This window comes from Neltuma alba, unplaced genomic scaffold (genome assembly GCF_004799145.2).
Source record: "Neltuma alba isolate B1F8T4 unplaced genomic scaffold, ASM479914v2 tig00011777_pilon, whole genome shotgun sequence".
Taxonomy (NCBI): domain Eukaryota; kingdom Viridiplantae; phylum Streptophyta; class Magnoliopsida; order Fabales; family Fabaceae; genus Neltuma; species Neltuma alba.
The window spans coordinates 447,601-464,538 of record NW_021636400.1 but is presented as its reverse complement, the minus strand read 5'-3'; the positions used below and the strand labels follow the sequence as shown (position 1 = coordinate 464,538).

The 16,938-nt window shown below is 33.2% G+C and overlaps 2 protein-coding genes across 4 annotated transcripts; both read right to left on the bottom strand.

The window, feature by feature from the left end:
• Positions 1-102: 102 nt before the first annotated feature.
• LOC114717813 (vacuolar protein sorting-associated protein 26B) lies at positions 103-7,460 on the bottom strand. 3 transcript variants are annotated; one of them, XM_028903012.1, is made up of 12 exons: positions 7,119-7,460; positions 6,944-7,018; positions 6,116-6,190; positions 5,925-5,997; positions 5,511-5,555; positions 5,211-5,322; positions 2,695-2,761; positions 2,254-2,274; positions 2,112-2,156; positions 1,480-1,535; positions 1,207-1,382; positions 103-612 (listed from the first exon to the last, which is right to left on the bottom strand). In XM_028903012.1, exons 1-12 carry the CDS (start codon positions 7,119-7,121, stop codon positions 434-436), a joined length of 927 nt encoding a protein of 308 aa, XP_028758845.1. In that variant the 5' UTR covers positions 7,122-7,460; the 3' UTR covers positions 103-433. The 3 variants fall into 3 exon arrangements, with proteins under 3 accessions (XP_028758845.1, XP_028758847.1, XP_028758848.1); XM_028903014.1 differs by lacking the exon at positions 2,254-2,274 and having other exon boundaries at positions 7,119-7,459; XM_028903015.1 differs by lacking the exons at positions 2,112-2,156; positions 2,254-2,274.
• A 1,261-nt stretch (positions 7,461-8,721) lies between these two features.
• LOC114717819 (oligoribonuclease) lies at positions 8,722-15,595 on the bottom strand. The gene is made up of 8 exons (XM_028903020.1): positions 15,428-15,595; positions 13,907-14,041; positions 11,753-11,829; positions 11,144-11,225; positions 10,969-11,024; positions 10,069-10,155; positions 9,636-9,726; positions 8,722-9,215 (listed from the first exon to the last, which is right to left on the bottom strand). The coding sequence occupies exons 1-8, from the start codon at positions 15,531-15,533 to the stop codon at positions 9,097-9,099; spliced, it is 753 nt and encodes a 250-aa protein (XP_028758853.1). The 5' UTR covers positions 15,534-15,595; the 3' UTR covers positions 8,722-9,096.
• Between the last annotated feature and the right edge of the window lie 1,343 nt (positions 15,596-16,938).

Sequence of the window (16,938 nt, the reverse complement as noted above, 5' to 3'; positions counted from 1 at the left end):
TCATCGTATATGGGATTAAACTACAAATGCAACATGCGATAGCTTACACTGAGGTGGATGGTAAATGAACTAGTTTCACGTGCAATGTTTGCAAATCCTTCGTGACATTACAACTTCAGAATTTTTATTTCTTTCTTACCCAACTAATTTTCGTGATACAAAAGACTATAATTAAGATTAAGGTGAGCTATAGTGTGCTCAAAATTATTCATTCAAAACAAACCTATCCTGATGAACACTATCAAGTAATACTATCCTGGTGAACACTATCAAGTAAAACTAGTTCTTGTATCAAGCATCCTTTACAAGACCAAAAGGACCAACAAATCACAACAAAACTGCCGTCAGTATGAAGGCATCTGACTCAATAACAGCATGGCATTGACAGGATTCAAGCATTACAATATCGGAGATAGCCCAGGTTCAACATGTTTCAAGGGTTTTCTAGCAGACGATACAGTTGGAATTCTTGTTGCTTAAAGTACCTTCGATCCTCGTCATCCACAAGAACAAGATTCAGAAAATATTTTACACTGAACTTATTATTGATGTTGCGGTAGGTAGGTGTTAGCTCATACGGACTGAGGAACAACCTGATGGGAATTGATTCTCCTGTAAAAAGAATTATCCTCAGGAGCATTCCTTAGGTTATAATGAGAAATGAAGTTTAGACAATTAGGTTATTACATTAAAGATCAGATTGGTCCATGGTACAGACAAACATGCACAAAAGATCAGATTGGTCCATGGTACAGACAAACATGCACAGACTATATACATAGGGAGAATTATGTCTGAGGACCATATTCATAAATCTTTTATTCCTAAGGGCCACTGATGATAAATACTCATTGAACTTTCACAAAATATTTATACAAGTCGAACTTGAACGTTACACGGGCACCTTGATTCATTTCAAGCCCCTTACAAGCACTGGTGGGCCTCTAAACTTCTCAACATATTATCATAACTTTCATGATTGAGATTCAGAAATTTAGTCTTTGTCGTCCCAATTTTTTCAGAATACGAAGGTTCAAGATAAGGTAACTAGCATGTGCCTTGTCCATATATGCAAATCTCATGATAAGCAGTGGTGGAGACATATCATATCCAGGGTTCATGTTTTTCATCCCAAGCATCGTGCATATCAATACAATATGAATATTACTTTTTTTATGGAAAAACTGTAAGTCTAAATATGCATACCTCGGACAGGAGCACCATCCATCAATTCAAATTTTGCAAGGGTCTCAGTTTCCACATAAGTATTGGTCCCTGATCCAGTTGACTCTCTACGCCTTATCTCAAGCTCCATGTTTTTTATTTTGATTCTCACCAGCAGAAAATATATTTTGCCAATGATAACGTCCTTCAAGTGGTACCTGTCATTTTTTGAATTACAAAAAATCGGAGTCAACTCCAACTAGCATCATGAGAACATTGAAACCTGGCATTTATGAGGGGTAAATTAATTCTTACTTGCTTTTACTGTATTCAAACTCTATGTGCAGGCAGTCTTCAATTCCTACTTCCATCTGAATGAAGCATCAAAATGAAGAAAAATAAAATCAACATTAAGAAACAGCACTTTTCCTGCAGAGGATATCAAAGACATTAACTTGTGCTCTAATTATAATTTAGAAAAACACAAAGCCGCAGCACTGTCCACAAATTCCCTTCTAGGACAGGTGAGGACGAAGAAAATGAAAATCGGTCCAAGTGGATATATTATATAAGAATAGCATTAACAGATCATTTCAAGAAAGCACCCAAACCAAAATTTATGATGCATTCTTAAAGGGTATCATGCAAATGGAATTGGACACCGGGACATAAAAGATAGAGCTGCTACTAATTTCAAGAAGTTCTGAGACAAGCAATTCTAATTGAAAATGCCACTTCAAGCAGTTTCAGGACATGGGCAAAAAATCTTCCCAGTCCATTATTTTCAATTTTTTTGGGGGGGGGGGGGGTGGGTGTTTCGCTGTAGGGGAAGGCTGATTCCCAGTTCGCTGTTAATTTTAGGCATAAGTAAAAATCTGACATTGTTAAATACGTATAAGATTTGGCTACTAAAGATATACATGAGTAGATAATTTTATTATCCTAACCTTAATACTATTATTGATTGCCGGAGGTGGACTATAGTTGCGAACCTGATGAAGAATCAAAGTAAAAGGTGCGTTACTTGGCATATACGTCTGCAATAATCTGAACGCGCACATATGAAAAAGAAATTTCAATAGTACTTACTCCAACAACAGAATATATAATCTTGTCAAAGGAACACGAAGCAAGATGCAGGATATTAGAATTATACAAGGCCAATAAAGATGATGAAATTGCATGAAGTAATGAATAATTAAATCATGACAGAAAAGTGTGGTGTAGCTCGTACTGTTGTTTTCTTTTGACAACTAGATTTCAGGTCCATGCATTGGAGAAAGCTAAGGAAGCAAGCCACATTATTATGGCTTGTGAATAGTGCAGTTTACTAGAGATGCTATTATTAGTATATAAATATATAGATATAGATTATTGAAATAAACAGTCATGAACAAAAGACATCACAAATAAATACAAGCAAAGCAATGAAATTCATGAGAATAAAAGAGACAATTACATAGAAGGGACTCTACCAATCCTGACCATAAAGCATAATTCTTCTCTACGTACAGGCACAAAACTGCTTACCACAAAATCCAGGTACTCCACAATGTTGGGGACAAAATTTCGACTAATTGTCACCTTCAAAACATACCTGCATGTTTTGAAATAAATGAATAAATAGCAGTTCATTTCTCTGGTTATCTTCATCTCTTTAACCTTTGATTGGTTTATTAAACTGCAACATCATAACTTCTTGAAACCCCTAACCCATTATAAGTATTAAGGTTGTCCCTTCCTTTTGGCTTTTTGCCAAGACAAGGAAAAGAAGCCCAGACAATAGGCTACATGTTTGGGGGGTGTTTGGGTGATTGCCCAAACCATGGTTTGGGAAAAAATTACCCAAACACCCATCAATTTTTTGAAACCATGGTTTGCTTATCAAAACCAAGGTTTTGTAATGAGCAAAAAATTTTTGCTTTTTAAGTGGTTCTCCCCCCACCCCCTACACTAATTTTTTTTTTGTTGAAAACAATTATTTATTTTTCTAAAAACATAATCTTATATTTTACAATTATATATACACATATTAACAATTACTACATCCTGTCTTTAATATAAGACCTCATTTGATTTTTATTTGGTCCTAAATATAAAACCCCAATCTATTTTATTTCTCATATTTGTCTATCGTTTTTCAAGTTATAACTAATAAACTTGATTAATAGGGATATTATAGGAAAGGCAATACTTATTTATTACAAATAACTAACTTAATTTTTTTTTTTTAATCTACTCAAATTAGTCAACTAACTCTTACATTTAGAATTGGATATAGTAATTAATATATGTTTTTATACATTATTTATTATGTTGGCAAAAAAAATTAATAAATTTATTATTCCGCTCTTTAATGTAGGACCTAATTGGAGAGTTAATATTGGTCTTAAATATAAGATTATTATTCCAGTCATTAATGTAAAATCTAATTGGAGTTAATATGTAGACAAGGTCTTAATACCTTCATTAATAGAATCTTCATTTCACATGGCTTGGCTTCGTAACTCCATAAAAGATCAAATTGTTCACTATATACAAGAATAGTCATATCCTTTTTATTTTCTTTTTCTTTTCAGATAATGTAATGTGTTGTTAAAAAAAACTACTTGGACAAATATATTTCATTGTAACCTCTATTATTAAGACAATTAATATGAAATTTTTTTGTGTGGTTATTTAATTTTGTGAAGAAAAAAATTATGGGTTTTTACCTTTAAAATTTTTAAGAAATAATAATGTTTTTTTGGCAAAATAAATCATTTTTCTAAAAACATATTTAATTATTTTATTAATATATATACACATTAATTTTTTATTATTTATATTATTTATGTCTTATTTATTATGTTGCCAAAATATATATTATAAACAAATTTATTACTTCAAATAAACATATATTATGAAATATATCTTACATGTAATTATCATTTAAACTTATGTCCTTTTTAGTAATTTCTACATATCAAAAAGCACTTCTGATAATAATTATTCAAACACTCTCACTTTATCATAATCACTTTTTCAGAAAATCTATTCTTTCAAAATCTATTCTCTCCAGAAACTATTCTTCAAACTATGGTTTTGCCTCATCCAAACACCTTAAACAAATATTTACAGAAAAGTTGATGAGCAAAGAATAAAGAACTCTTCATAAACTACAATTTTGTAACTAGTTATCCAAAGTTTAGCTTAATTTATGATTCATGATCAACTATATCATTCTATAAACATCCAGCTTAGTCCTCCCATAGTGTGGAATGTTTTATCTAATCATATAATAACGGAAGTTTCACTAAATTGGCCTTTTAGACTATCACAAAAACTAGAAGAGAAGTAAAGTTAGCTCTGTCAGCTAATAGTAGAAATGTGTAACCAATTACATGCACCCAGAAATTAGTCACAAAATTATAAGTTGCTTAATGACTTGAGCATTCTGGTGAAGTGGTTCTTTTAACGTGTTCTTGAACCTTGCTAGATTCTGCCATAATTATAAAGGAAAGCGTAGTTTCACTTCTGCTTATTTCTGACTATCATAAGATAAACCTATTAAGTAGAAACGTGTTTGTACTGTCCAGTTTCTCATATTCACTAGATTTTATCTTAAAAGCAATAGAAATGTGTGAGACAGTGTATTGCCATAGGGCTCATCCATCCTATTATACCTGCAGCAATCCCAAGATTTGTCTTGTCAAAAGTTTCAATAAATTGAAGTGGACCACTATGTGATTGCAAAAGGAACATTACAGGATTAAGTAACACAAAGGATTTAGTTAGGAGTAACATGCACGTATAAGAACATAAACGAACAATCAGAGCTTGATTAAAATCATTTCACTTGCACTGGGAATCTCTATCACTTCACCAACAAGCCCATACCATACATCCATAAAAGTTTAAAATAGCTATCATGCACTTCTTCAATTGAGCATGATTCTCTTCTGACGAGAAAACAAAGTTACAGCACCGTGAAGGTAATAAAGAGAAAATGAGAATGAGATTTACAAAAATTCATCATTACCAAAGAAGTTGGGTAAATATCGTACCTGAGCCTTATGTTGACTCCGTTGTATGATTCATATGGCATCTCAACCGTAGAGAACTCAAATGGATATGTTTTCCTTTCGTATAAATCCCCAGGAACATCAAGCTCACGCACTGAAATTAAAGATTGTGTGGAACAATCATACCAATTGTAAAAAGTAAAAGGTGAAAAGGATAACGTTGGTCCCTAGCAGATGGGTACAAGAGATATGACAAAAAAGAAATCAAACATTTAATGTATGCAAGTCTATCATAAAGAGGGAAGAAGGAAAAGACCTACGCCACAAAAAGTATCAACTTACCGAGTGATGTGAAATCATAGAAGTTGCCTCTATCAAAATACAACTCTGCAAGTCAGAGAAATGAAGCATCATAATAAATACAAAATATTACCAAGTACTGAAGTAAAGTCCAGGTTATAGGCACGACATCAAGGAAGGATTCTATAATATATTTAAAAAAATTCCAGCATAGAAGGATAATTTCAGAAATCAAAATTCAAGAATTAAATATTTTGAAAGTAATATTGTATGTAGTTCAACCACTAATTTACAATCCTAAAAGATTTAGGTCAAGCCTAAACAATTTAATCATTTCATTAAATTTACAAAGAAAGGCAAATTAGCTGAAATGCAGTTACAGGATTAATATCCATGGAAATGCTTATTCAATGTACAGATTACTATCCTCAATCAGGGAAGTAAAAGGAAGCAAACCTATTTGACCAAGCAGCTCAATTTTAACACCATTATGTTCCACCTTCTTCCCATACAAAGGTTCTATAATAACCTGTAGCCAAAGTCAAATCAAATGAGTTCCAATTGCCACATTCACCCAAGTAAATTCCACTGAGCACTAAATGCGGTTGCAAGAAAAGCAAAATTGTTGAGAATGGCATGTAAGGTACCTCTCCAACTATATTCTCCTGACTGTGAAAGAGAGGAACCATGACTGACTGCCCATTTTCCTTCTTCAGCGGAACCTAAAATCAGAAAGGCGAGAAAGGGAAAACTTATATGTGAATTTTTTGAAGTTTTTGAACAAAATTGAATATAGATAGTATCTTTCCCAACTGTGTGGAAGCTAAAAACTCTTCTCGCCAAGTAGAAATAAGGAAAAAGATAGAAACAGAACAGGTGCAACCAAAAATATTTAAAAAGAATAAAGAAAAAGAATGGGGAAAAAAGAAAAGAAAAGAAACCTAGAGATACAGAAGTTAGAGGAGTCGAAGTCACTGACTTTGGCAAGCCATTTCAGCTTTCAAGCATATATAATTTAGCCTGGTTCAAATATATTGTTAATTAGGCACTAGTTGGTTTGACAGACCGCATTTAACATTACTTTCTTGTGATGTGTCGATCACATTAGGGCCTCTTATATACGCCTGCAAGGATTTGGAGGCATAGAGAATTTGAAGTTACATTACAGGGCACATAGGCCTAGCCTGTGATGACCTGTCTCTAGAGATTCTCCCAAGAGCAAGGACTTAAATTATTGCGCCCAGAAGACGATGTCAATTTTTTTTATTTATTTTTTGTTGCAAATGAAGAGAACTCAAACCAGGTGATTTAGGCCCCAAAGGATCAATAATGAGTAACTTTTTCAAGAATTACTGTTAAGTTGATGCTTTTGACCCATTGATTCGATTTGAATGTCTAAAGAAACCTCACAGATCACAATGTTAGAAGTTCAGCTAAAAATCATGGCGAATTGGAATTGATAGAAAATATCATACCTTCTTGCGAGCTCCTCCATCAGCCAATGAGATTGAGATTTTACACGGCGGCTTGAAGGCCCCCGCTAGGAAATTCTGATCAAACAAACATTCAAGTCGATAATATATCTGGGTAAATTGAAAAAAAAAAGAAAAAGAAACAACCCAATCACATTCACTTCCTTCAAGAACTCACCATGTCCTTTCGGTCAAGCTCTGTATCAACAGCACCTTGTCAAGCATGAAGCACTAAAGAAGAAAGACCCAAAAACGGGGGGAAAAGAAAAGAAAAGTGTTTTGGGGAAGCTCACTTTCTATGAAATTTGTGTCCTATGACTTATCTCAACCCAGGTTGAGAAGAGAGAAATCGGTCACCTCGAGATGAGAATCACATCGAAAAGGACACAGAAAGTGCGGGAACGAGGCGTTCTGATATGGTTGTAGATTATATAAACTTGAAATGGAAATAATGTGAGAAATCAGATCATAAGACACTCCAGCCTCGACGCTCGAGTTGGAAGTTTTTCTCACCAAACTGTCAAACCAGAATGAACTGGAACGAAACGCGCGGTGCTTCTGTTTGGTTTCTTTTTGTTTTTGGAAATAAAAAATAAAAAATTAAATTGTTTCCTACAATTTTAACTTGATTATCAATCAGTCCCTCCACTTTATTTTGATGCAACTGAGTCCCTAAAAATTAATTTTTCCTTTTTTTCTTCAAAAACAAAATCAGATTTTCTCCTCAAAATTAAAAAAAAAATCATATAGTTTGTTCTGAAAAAACTAATTATTATTCAATATAAAGATTGTGAATAATACAACTCATTTTACCTTTTATAGGAGTATATTAGAGACTCGCATTAATAATACTTTTTTTACCTCTAAATATAGTAGATAATTCTCTTAATCTATCACTAAATATAGTACAGTTCAGCATTCTATGATACTTTAAAAATACCAACCTTAAATGATTAATTACATATTCTTAATAAATCACTTCTTAAGAAACATCGATGATATATGCCCAATTCTCTATGACCCTGTTTGCCATCATATTTGAAATTACTTATAAATATATTTCATATAAATCAAGACAAAACTTTTTTAATATGCTTACTTCGTATTTAGTAAATCATAATTAAAAAACTAATTATAAGCTATTCGAACTCTATATTTATATTAAATTTCAGTTTAGTCCCTTAAATCTATAAAGCGTATTTTTAATCCTTAATCTTAAAACTGATATTCTTAATTAACCCAAAAAAAAAAAAACCTTATGCGAGTCAACGGTCATTGAAGACATCCTCCGTTTTTATTTCTCCATTCTCCAATACTTGTGCTTGTGTAGGCCACGGGTATCAAATATCTAGTCTTCTTAAAGAGGTAGCTACTTCTACGCTTTATTGTTATCTGTATACTTTTTACTATTAATGAACTCATTTGGCCTTGTTCCTCCCCCCGGGGGGGGGGGGTGACTCAACAAATTTAAACTGCAACTAAATGCTAACAAAACATGTTTAAAATCTTAAATTAAATCAGAGGCGTCACCGTTTAAATTTGCCTAGTGAGCATTTTCTGTTAATTAAAACTAATAGTATTAACATTAAAGACTAAAAGCATAAAAATGTATAATAGAATCGAACAAGCCTTCATCTCTAGTTTGTAATGTTTAAATATGGGCTGTGGGGCAAAGAGACCCGGAGTTTTTGGAAACCAAAAAAAAAAAGGTTTTGAAAACAGAAAACCAAACAGATCCGATATCTTCATAGTTTTTCCCCAACGTGAGTCTGAAAAGATTCTTGGTAAGTAAAAAATTACTAGTTCCTTGCCATCATATATTTCCTTCAAGCATCATCATGTAAAATATACATTTCTTTTCCTCCATTCAATATATTTACATGATTGCAGTGAGAAGGAATTGATATTTTATCAGGTTTCCATACACTACTTCCGGTCCTATTTATAAGATCTCATTTATAGACTATAAAAGAAATCTTATAATTAAGACCGGAGGTAGTAAATCATAGATCAAATGAGATTTTACAATTAGGAGTATAATTTTACAAAACAACTTAGTGCTTAATTCTTCCATAACAAATGCTGGTGCCAGGAAGGATTGACACTTATCCTCCCATTAAGACTCGTCAGCACCAATTCTTATCTGCAAATTTGTATCACTTCCTAATCTTGGGTTTAAAAATGTTTGCCTTGTAGTACCTGAGTTCCTCAATGCTTTCTCTGATATCATCCATGGCTCTATGTTTGTTTTCCTTTGTGGGTGCTTTCCTCTGATCTGCATATAAATGATCCGCCTTTATAGAAGCAGCTTACAAGCAACCATATCAAAATACACACAAAAAATTGTCACCGAAAAAAAAAATGCGCATCCAAAAAAAAAAAAAAAAAAGGGCTAACCCCTAATTCTTCAGCTTTAGTTTATTGTGATAAATGTAGAACATTTTAAACGCTTCAGTGTTAAATTTAGGTTGAACCAAAGTTACTCTAATTGCATAACCAAAACCAAAAGGACAAAAAACCATATTCATAGCATAGACCAATCCAACAAATAATGTAATCACAAATACTGGAGCTGTATGGCGATTTTAATCGAACAATTTTGGCAAGAGAAGATATTAGAAGTTTAACCAGAGTTACCAGCTATTTCCCCACAAAAAATAACACCATTATTTACAATAATAGGATAAATTCTCACCCTTTGGATACCAGCGAATGCAGAGTGCTTTAACGCTACTAACATCAACCAGCACATGAGAGAAGAGAGCAGCTAATTCTGGCATATATTTCTGCGTAAAAGGATAAGGTTAACACCAGGTGACACAGCAGTAAAACATAAGAACAATAGGATAAAATGGAAGATGACTAACAACTTTATAGCACAACCACATTATACTATTATACTAAAAGAATCATGATTGAGTTGAAGGCAAAAGTTCAATAAGTTATTTCTTATATGTCAAAGTGTGTGAGAAATATTTTCAGTAAAATGCATGATTTATATACACAGAATAATACTACAACTACTAATTATTATAATTATAAATTACTCAGTACAATTAATATATTTGAACATTAACATCAACCCAAACTAATCACCATCTACTTTAAAGATGTCAGAAACAGAGTACCTTTAGAAACAGAAGATCCACATATATCGAATTTCCTGCTAGATGAGGTGTATGTGAACCAATATTTCTTTTCACAAATTCAATAACCTGCAGTGGTACAAGATATCACAAAATTTTATGATTAAGTAAAAAAGGAAAAAGTGGAAGAAAGAATTGATTATTGCAATCGCAATAAGAACATCCAAGTATAAATTTAAATTTGTCATCTTCTAAATGAATTAACAAGAAAAAGGATATAGCTTTTCAGATGCCTTTAGTGCAAGTCTAGCACCAATAAAAGAAATACAACCAATAACCCCATAGGACTTGGCACTAATATAATTGGCTTGATATATGAGATGTTAAATGCCAGCAAGCAAAGCTTTATAAATGGCCAACTCAATGGACCATGGATAAGTGCAGAATTTATTTCGCTGTAGATCAGTCATTCTCTCAATTTGAGCAAAAAATTGGAATTTGACGTCCACAATGAGTTGAAACTTCACTTTCAAGTGAAGCTTCATTTAATTCACATAATGTTTTTAGTTCTAATCACAATGCGGACCACCCCAGGCACAACCATTTTCACTGCATGTACCATCACTCCTTTTTAATAAAAACTCCAGCATTTTATTGATTACTTAAAAATAGTATGAATTAATTATGGGTGAATAAAAGGTTATTTTGCCCTTCAAATAATAACATTGACTCCATGCTATTATGCAATTATGCCAGAAAGAAATGTTTGGGACCTAACAATCACCTGACGGATTAGCTTGACTATTCCATCTATATACAAGAGAAGAAGCATGTTCTTTCATGGTCATTGGCTAACTGGAAATATAATTTCCATTCAATATGACAAGTAAACAAGTTTTCATGAACAGATAGCAAATTACAGGATATAATATAACAACAAACCTGCTTTTCAGCTTCTCTTTCACTAATAGTACTTTGCAGAACCTTCTTAGTTAACCCTTAATAAATATTAAAAACCATTAGTAGAAATCCATCAAGCATATTCAGCAAAACAAAAACCAGAGAGAGAGATAGGGAGAGGAAGTAAAAGGACCCAGATATTGCATGTAGAACTTACCACTGGCTGCATGATGACTTTGACACCATTCTCCCATCTTATCCAAACACTCCTTAGTTTGATGGATGACCAAATCAGGACCCTAAATTGGCAGATATTTATCATTCATGATATGTTCCAACATGATCATTCACCATGGAATGACTCTTTCCTTACACATAACAAATACGCATGATTTAATTAAATGAGACTGCCACCTTATGTCTCTCCAAGAAAGATTTACAGAAAGAAAAAGGTTTCAGCCACTCCTCATAAGAAGACAACATCTATGGATTCTGTCAATTAGATTACCATTAGGTCTAATGGCACAGTTATTCACCCCTTCAAAGATGTCGAAGCCTAAGATGACAAGCTCAAACCTTGTTTGATATTAATTACAAGCTTTATTATAACAAATCAGAGAACACACATTGATACGCAATCCCTTAAGTCACGAAATAAGCAACTTTATCTTACAAAGATTTTCAGAAGATAGGAAAGTTTAAATCAAGAAGATTAGTGGCTGGAACCAGAAGTGAGCACATTCTCATGAAAAATACAGTTGTCAGATAAGAAAAGTTAGCAAAAAACAACACATACATATCATGTACAATCAAGTATCAAAAATACCTCTAATGTTTTCGTTAAATTTCCATCTGTTATTATACAAGCAATCTCCAGTATGCGATCCACTTCAATATTCAAACCTATTCAGGTACAAAAGGATTGGATAACAAAGAGTATCATCAGGCTATATTTCAACTTAAGTTGAAGACAGGTAGTGATGCGATAGGCAACAAAAGAATACTAGGATGAGAGTTCCTTTGAAAATTAGGCCAACAAGGAGAGGGTCCTCAACCCTATGTCACAAGCGGGTTCCTAACTTTTCTATTGCGATACAAGAAAGGCAATTATTCAAAGCATATTCTGACAGGAAAAATATACAAAATGACAAAATAAATACAATAAAGAAATTTCAGTTAGAGAGGAACATAAGGCTATAGACTTATGTAACATCATGTGATTAGTTTCATAGTTTGAAGCTGACCACCCACCTTTGTTTCGATCAAACTGCAGCTTGAAATGTTTGAATTGTTGGAAATCATATCACTAGTGATGTCTCCAAGATCCTCTCCACCTTTATATATTTCTGTTTTCTGTTTTTCCTCACATACTTATTAATCATGTATATACAAGGTCATGTTTTTTCCGTTCTGGTTCAGAGTTCATAGATTTAGATTTAAATATCTGTTAGTAGTAATGATATCCAAGGATCTAGGTTAGTTGGGTAGGTTTGTTGCCTCAGCTGAACTTATAGAATACCAAAAACAATAGCCATAACAAGCCTTATCCCACTACCATGATTCAGTAAATGTTTGAAGGGTTGAGAACGAATTAATCTCAGCCAATTTCATGAATAAAAAAGTTTGGCATTATTTGAGTGCTGGGTGAATGGTAAGAAGTTGGAAGCATATATACTTGCATTTTGAAGGGGTAAGGTGAAGGATGAAAAGAGCAGGATTTTTGGCAGCATATAGTGTTTGTAGACATTTGAAGCATCTTTAAGGAATATAAGCTACAATTTGAGGGAACCAATAGTTTGTGGGGCAACATTTATGTTTTAAGAGGAAAGTAGACGCAACTCCCAAGGAAGTTCTAGAGGGGTTCAAGTCTTATGCGAGGAGAAAGAATATACAGGCCCATACAAGTGTGAGAAGGTGGTTCAGGGGTAAAATAGATAATACTTGGGATAAGACGGTCCGTGGAAGGCTAAGGCACTATGCAATATCTCCAGAAGGCCACTGGGAGAGGTCTCAGCCTCTGGAAAAGACTGCCATTTTTTATCTCTCTTTTTCTGTTTTATGACAAGATTTCAGTTCTACTATTGTAATACCTGCCCTTTTTCTTCACTATTAAGACTGTAATTACAGTCAGAAATAAGATCAGAGTTGGAGAATTCTATCATTTACAGAAAGTAATTAGTGCTGTTCAGTTAACACGAGGTATAATTAGATTTCTCCAGGTAGCCTCCTCCCAAGTGATGGGTGGTTACTTGGTTATGCATTTCTTCTCTTTTAGGAATAGGCTTAGAGACTGATAAGATCACATCTTATCCTTCCCTATTATACACTGTTGGTCAATCCATTCTCTTATGAGATGTACATCTAAAGGTATTGAAATAGCCCATGTGCAATAAAGCGCTGACATGCCAGTGCCATGCTCCACCCAAGGCAACATCTCAGTATATTAGGTTGAGGAATCTAGAAATCAGCAATGAAATTATTCCTCAATTTTAGGTGTTGATTCATCCTAGGGCATCATGTCCTGACTGAGTGCATGGTCAAGTTATCTTTATTTAAGAAAAAAACAACTTAAGATCATAAACTGTTTATTTAAATCACCTAGGCAAAAAAACCCTTGAATTGGTTAGCAGCACAGCAGGCAATTTCTAGTATTAAATCAAAAGACAGAACAAGTTGACAATAAGCCACCATAGCAGAGGATATTTCTAGTGTCTTTTTCCTTTCAACTGATTTAATTTCTAAGAAGAAGGATCTTTTGTATTCAGTCTAATTCCACATAGATGCAGACCCAGGTTACAGAATTTTGCTAATCTAATACAGAAGTATTACAAAGAGAAGTACCATGCTTTTCAGATATAAAAGCTTTATTATTTCACAGTGCTTGAGGTTTGTAAAACACACCAACTAAACAGAAAGAGAGAAGTAAAAATGGGGAAAAAATGTTTACTAAAGTAGATATAAGCATATTCCACATCCTTACCAGTCATTTCTAAGTCAATCCAAACAAGAGGCAACCTGTATTCACTTGAAGGAGGCATAATGCCTTGTTGGGTTTGTTTCTCATGTTTAACCAATGAAGTGTTAGAAGAACCATCAACTCTCTTCTCAGATCTACCTGCCTCAAGAAAGTGTATGTTATCCATTTGAGGAAAGAAAAAAGAACTAGTGTTTTTCAACTAAGAATTATTTGCTTTTTAATTTTTAAGACAACACAGTACAATAACAACATGGAGAACTCCCAATTGACTATAACAGATATCAGTATGAGCGGCTACAAAATAACAGCAGGAAATAGTCACTAAACAACAATAATATTATATGTCATAATAACAGTTTGTTGCCATAATTAAACCAAAAGAGGATACCCAAGAATAATGACCGGATCAGTGGAATTTCAAGATCTTGAATTGACCCTGGTCTTCGAAATATATAAATACGTCCTCTGAAGCCACATTAAACATTTACAGTCCCTTTGTGATAGAAATCTAGGGGGTAATTCGGTCAGGTATCTTGTATGGCATTCAAGTTCCAAGAAGCGCATGTGGAAGAAGACAAATAAAAGATCTTGCATAAGAGGGCTTTCAATTGATTCATTTTATTTTTATTTTCTACGTATTATTTAAAATAGTCATTTTTTAGTAGATTATTAGGAAGATTTGATGTGTGGATATTATTTTAGATATATGAGTTTCCAAATACGGATTTCAAGGATATTATTGTTATTCTATTCTTGATTTGAAATTTAGATTTTAAAACATATCTTTCAAAAAAAATTTAGACTAATTTAGAATTAGAAATTTTGTCTATTTAAAAACCCAGTTGTGTCCAGTTAAGTTATTTAGTGATATGAACTTATGAATGAGAATTTCCTTTGACAAGTATTGACTTTTGTTTTCTTGTATTCGAGATAGAATAAGGTTAGGTTGCAAGAGTCTAATCAACTCTTTGTAGAGCCTTTTTATAGCTAAGGATCTAGAGACAAGTTCTGATCAACCTTTATTATTTTCAAACCCATTTTATTTTGTATTTTTCAGGTCCCTAGAGGAATCCGTATCACTTGTACCTTAGCCTAACAATCAATGACTATTATATACACTCTTAAACTACATTCCAGACATCAGTTAATCAACACAAGCAGTCCCGCCGATTAGCAATTGCCTCAACGGCTATTGTATGTTTATCATAATTATGAAGCCCAATTTCCTCAAGAACACGAATCTTTCAACTGTAATAAATATTCACATAAACTAACAAACCCAAAAGTATTTCAGTCAACAGTAAACCCAATTCTCACAATTCAAATTGGCATTACCTAATGCATTTGGTAATTACTCAAAAGCTAACACCAGCAATCTAAAAGAACCCACTTTCTTTTAGATTCATTTAAAAAGAATATCATAGTTGAATCCAAACCCTAATAAAGGAAGTGCAACGTGGGATTTCAAGAAAGTGAAAAAGAAGTGGGGTACGCAAAATCAGTGAAAATTTTGGGGGCAGAAACCTGAGGAGCTGGTGCTTCCAGTGGCTGCAGAAGCAACAGAGTTGGACACTTCACTATCATCGGCGTCCAGTTCTAACACCGAAAATACGTTTGCCAGCGTCTCCATTTTTGCCTCGAACGTTGGCGTTAAACACTGAGTCGTGCTTTTGGAGTCTGCTCTGATTGATGATCCTACAAATACAATTTCAGAAATGAATCAGCGGATCCTGAGCGGGGCGAAAAGATTTTACCGTGGGTATATAACCCGACCCGTGAGCAAAATAAAATATCAATTTTATTGTTGTTTTCATTTATTTCAGTGATTACATTTCCTTTTTAGAACCACACAGTGATTTTTTTAAAATCTGCCTGTCTAATTTTCAAGAAAACGAAGAAATATTTAATAATTAAAAAGAGAAGGAATGACAAAAAGATAATATCCAACAAATGAAAGTTAATAAGGAAATAATGCCTTCAAAAAGTTTTGCTATTTTGCCATATTATGTATATGTAAATGTTTGATTAATTATTTTCTTTTTCTCCCTTTAAATTGGATCAGGAGTGTCTCTTTGGAGCCTTAGAGCATAAAGAACGCCATATTTTCCAACAAATAAGCTTTTTGGAATTCGATCTTATATTTCCCATAGCAACAACTTGTTGATTCTTTTTCCTTTTTTTATTTGGCAAATAGGTCTAGATCACAATCCTTAATTCACACTCTACTTTCACTCCAACCATCTCTAAGCTAGTCTCATTACTGGTAGCATTTTAAAACTCGGACCGGTCAAACTATCGGCTGGAAAACTTTGCAACTTGTTTCAAACATTTGGACTGTTTGAGGAGTTAAGTTGGGGTTGAGCCATCCTGAACCAGCTTTTGAGTCAGAAGCCAAAGTTGAGCCAAGAACTGAAACAAGTTTTAAAGAACTGGTCGGGTTAAAATTGAGGGTGAGTTAACAACTTAAAAAGAAAGGAAGTGGCAAAAGAAGAGAGACGCGACTAAAGAGATATAAAGGCAGGAAAGAAATTAAAAGCAGAAGAGGATAGGAATGAGAAGAGGAGAAAGAAACAAATAATATGAAAAGAAAGAGGAGTCACTTGAAAATCATCCGGCAACAACATCAAAAGTTCAAGACGTGAAGCCGAAAAGTAAAGAAAGTAAGGGGAGTTTGGAATTGCCTAAGAGTAAAATATTCCATTAATCCTGTTTATAAAGCATTTCCAATATGTTTCACACAAATAAAAAAAATATTAAATTTTCTTAACTCTTATTTAAAATTTAATAACTTTTTAACTTTATTCTTATTTAATAGATATTATACCTCATGTGAATAAAGTCAACATAATAATAAATGAGAGATAAAAATTATACATTTATACGAGAAAATTTTTTTAATACTTTATAAATAAGATAAAAAAATATCTTTTTTCTGTCTTATAAATAGAATCAGACAGCTAGTGTTGATAGATGAAAGATATCACATGAGAGGTAATATCCAACGAACAAAAAAATGGTTGTCTTTGGATATGAAA

Coding starts and splice junctions, on each gene's coding strand:
- LOC114717819 (XM_028903020.1), bottom strand. CDS start 15,533: ATGGAGACGCTGGCAAACGTATTTTCGGTGTTAGAACTGGACGCCGAT. Junction 11,830..13,906: donor GATTGACTTAGAAATGACTG/GTAAGGATGTGG, acceptor GTACCTGAATAG/GTTTGAATATTGAAGTGGAT. Junction 9,727..10,068: donor TGGATCTTCTGTTTCTAAAG/GTACTCTGTTTC, acceptor CCTTTTACGCAG/AAATATATGCCAGAATTAGC.
- LOC114717813 (XM_028903012.1), bottom strand. Junction 5,998..6,115: donor AGGAGAATATAGTTGGAGAG/GTACCTTACATG, acceptor CTTTGGCTACAG/GTTATTATAGAACCTTTGTA. Junction 2,275..2,694: donor TGGAGTACCTGGATTTTGTG/GTAAGCAGTTTT, acceptor TCCTTTGACAAG/ATTATATATTCTGTTGTTGG.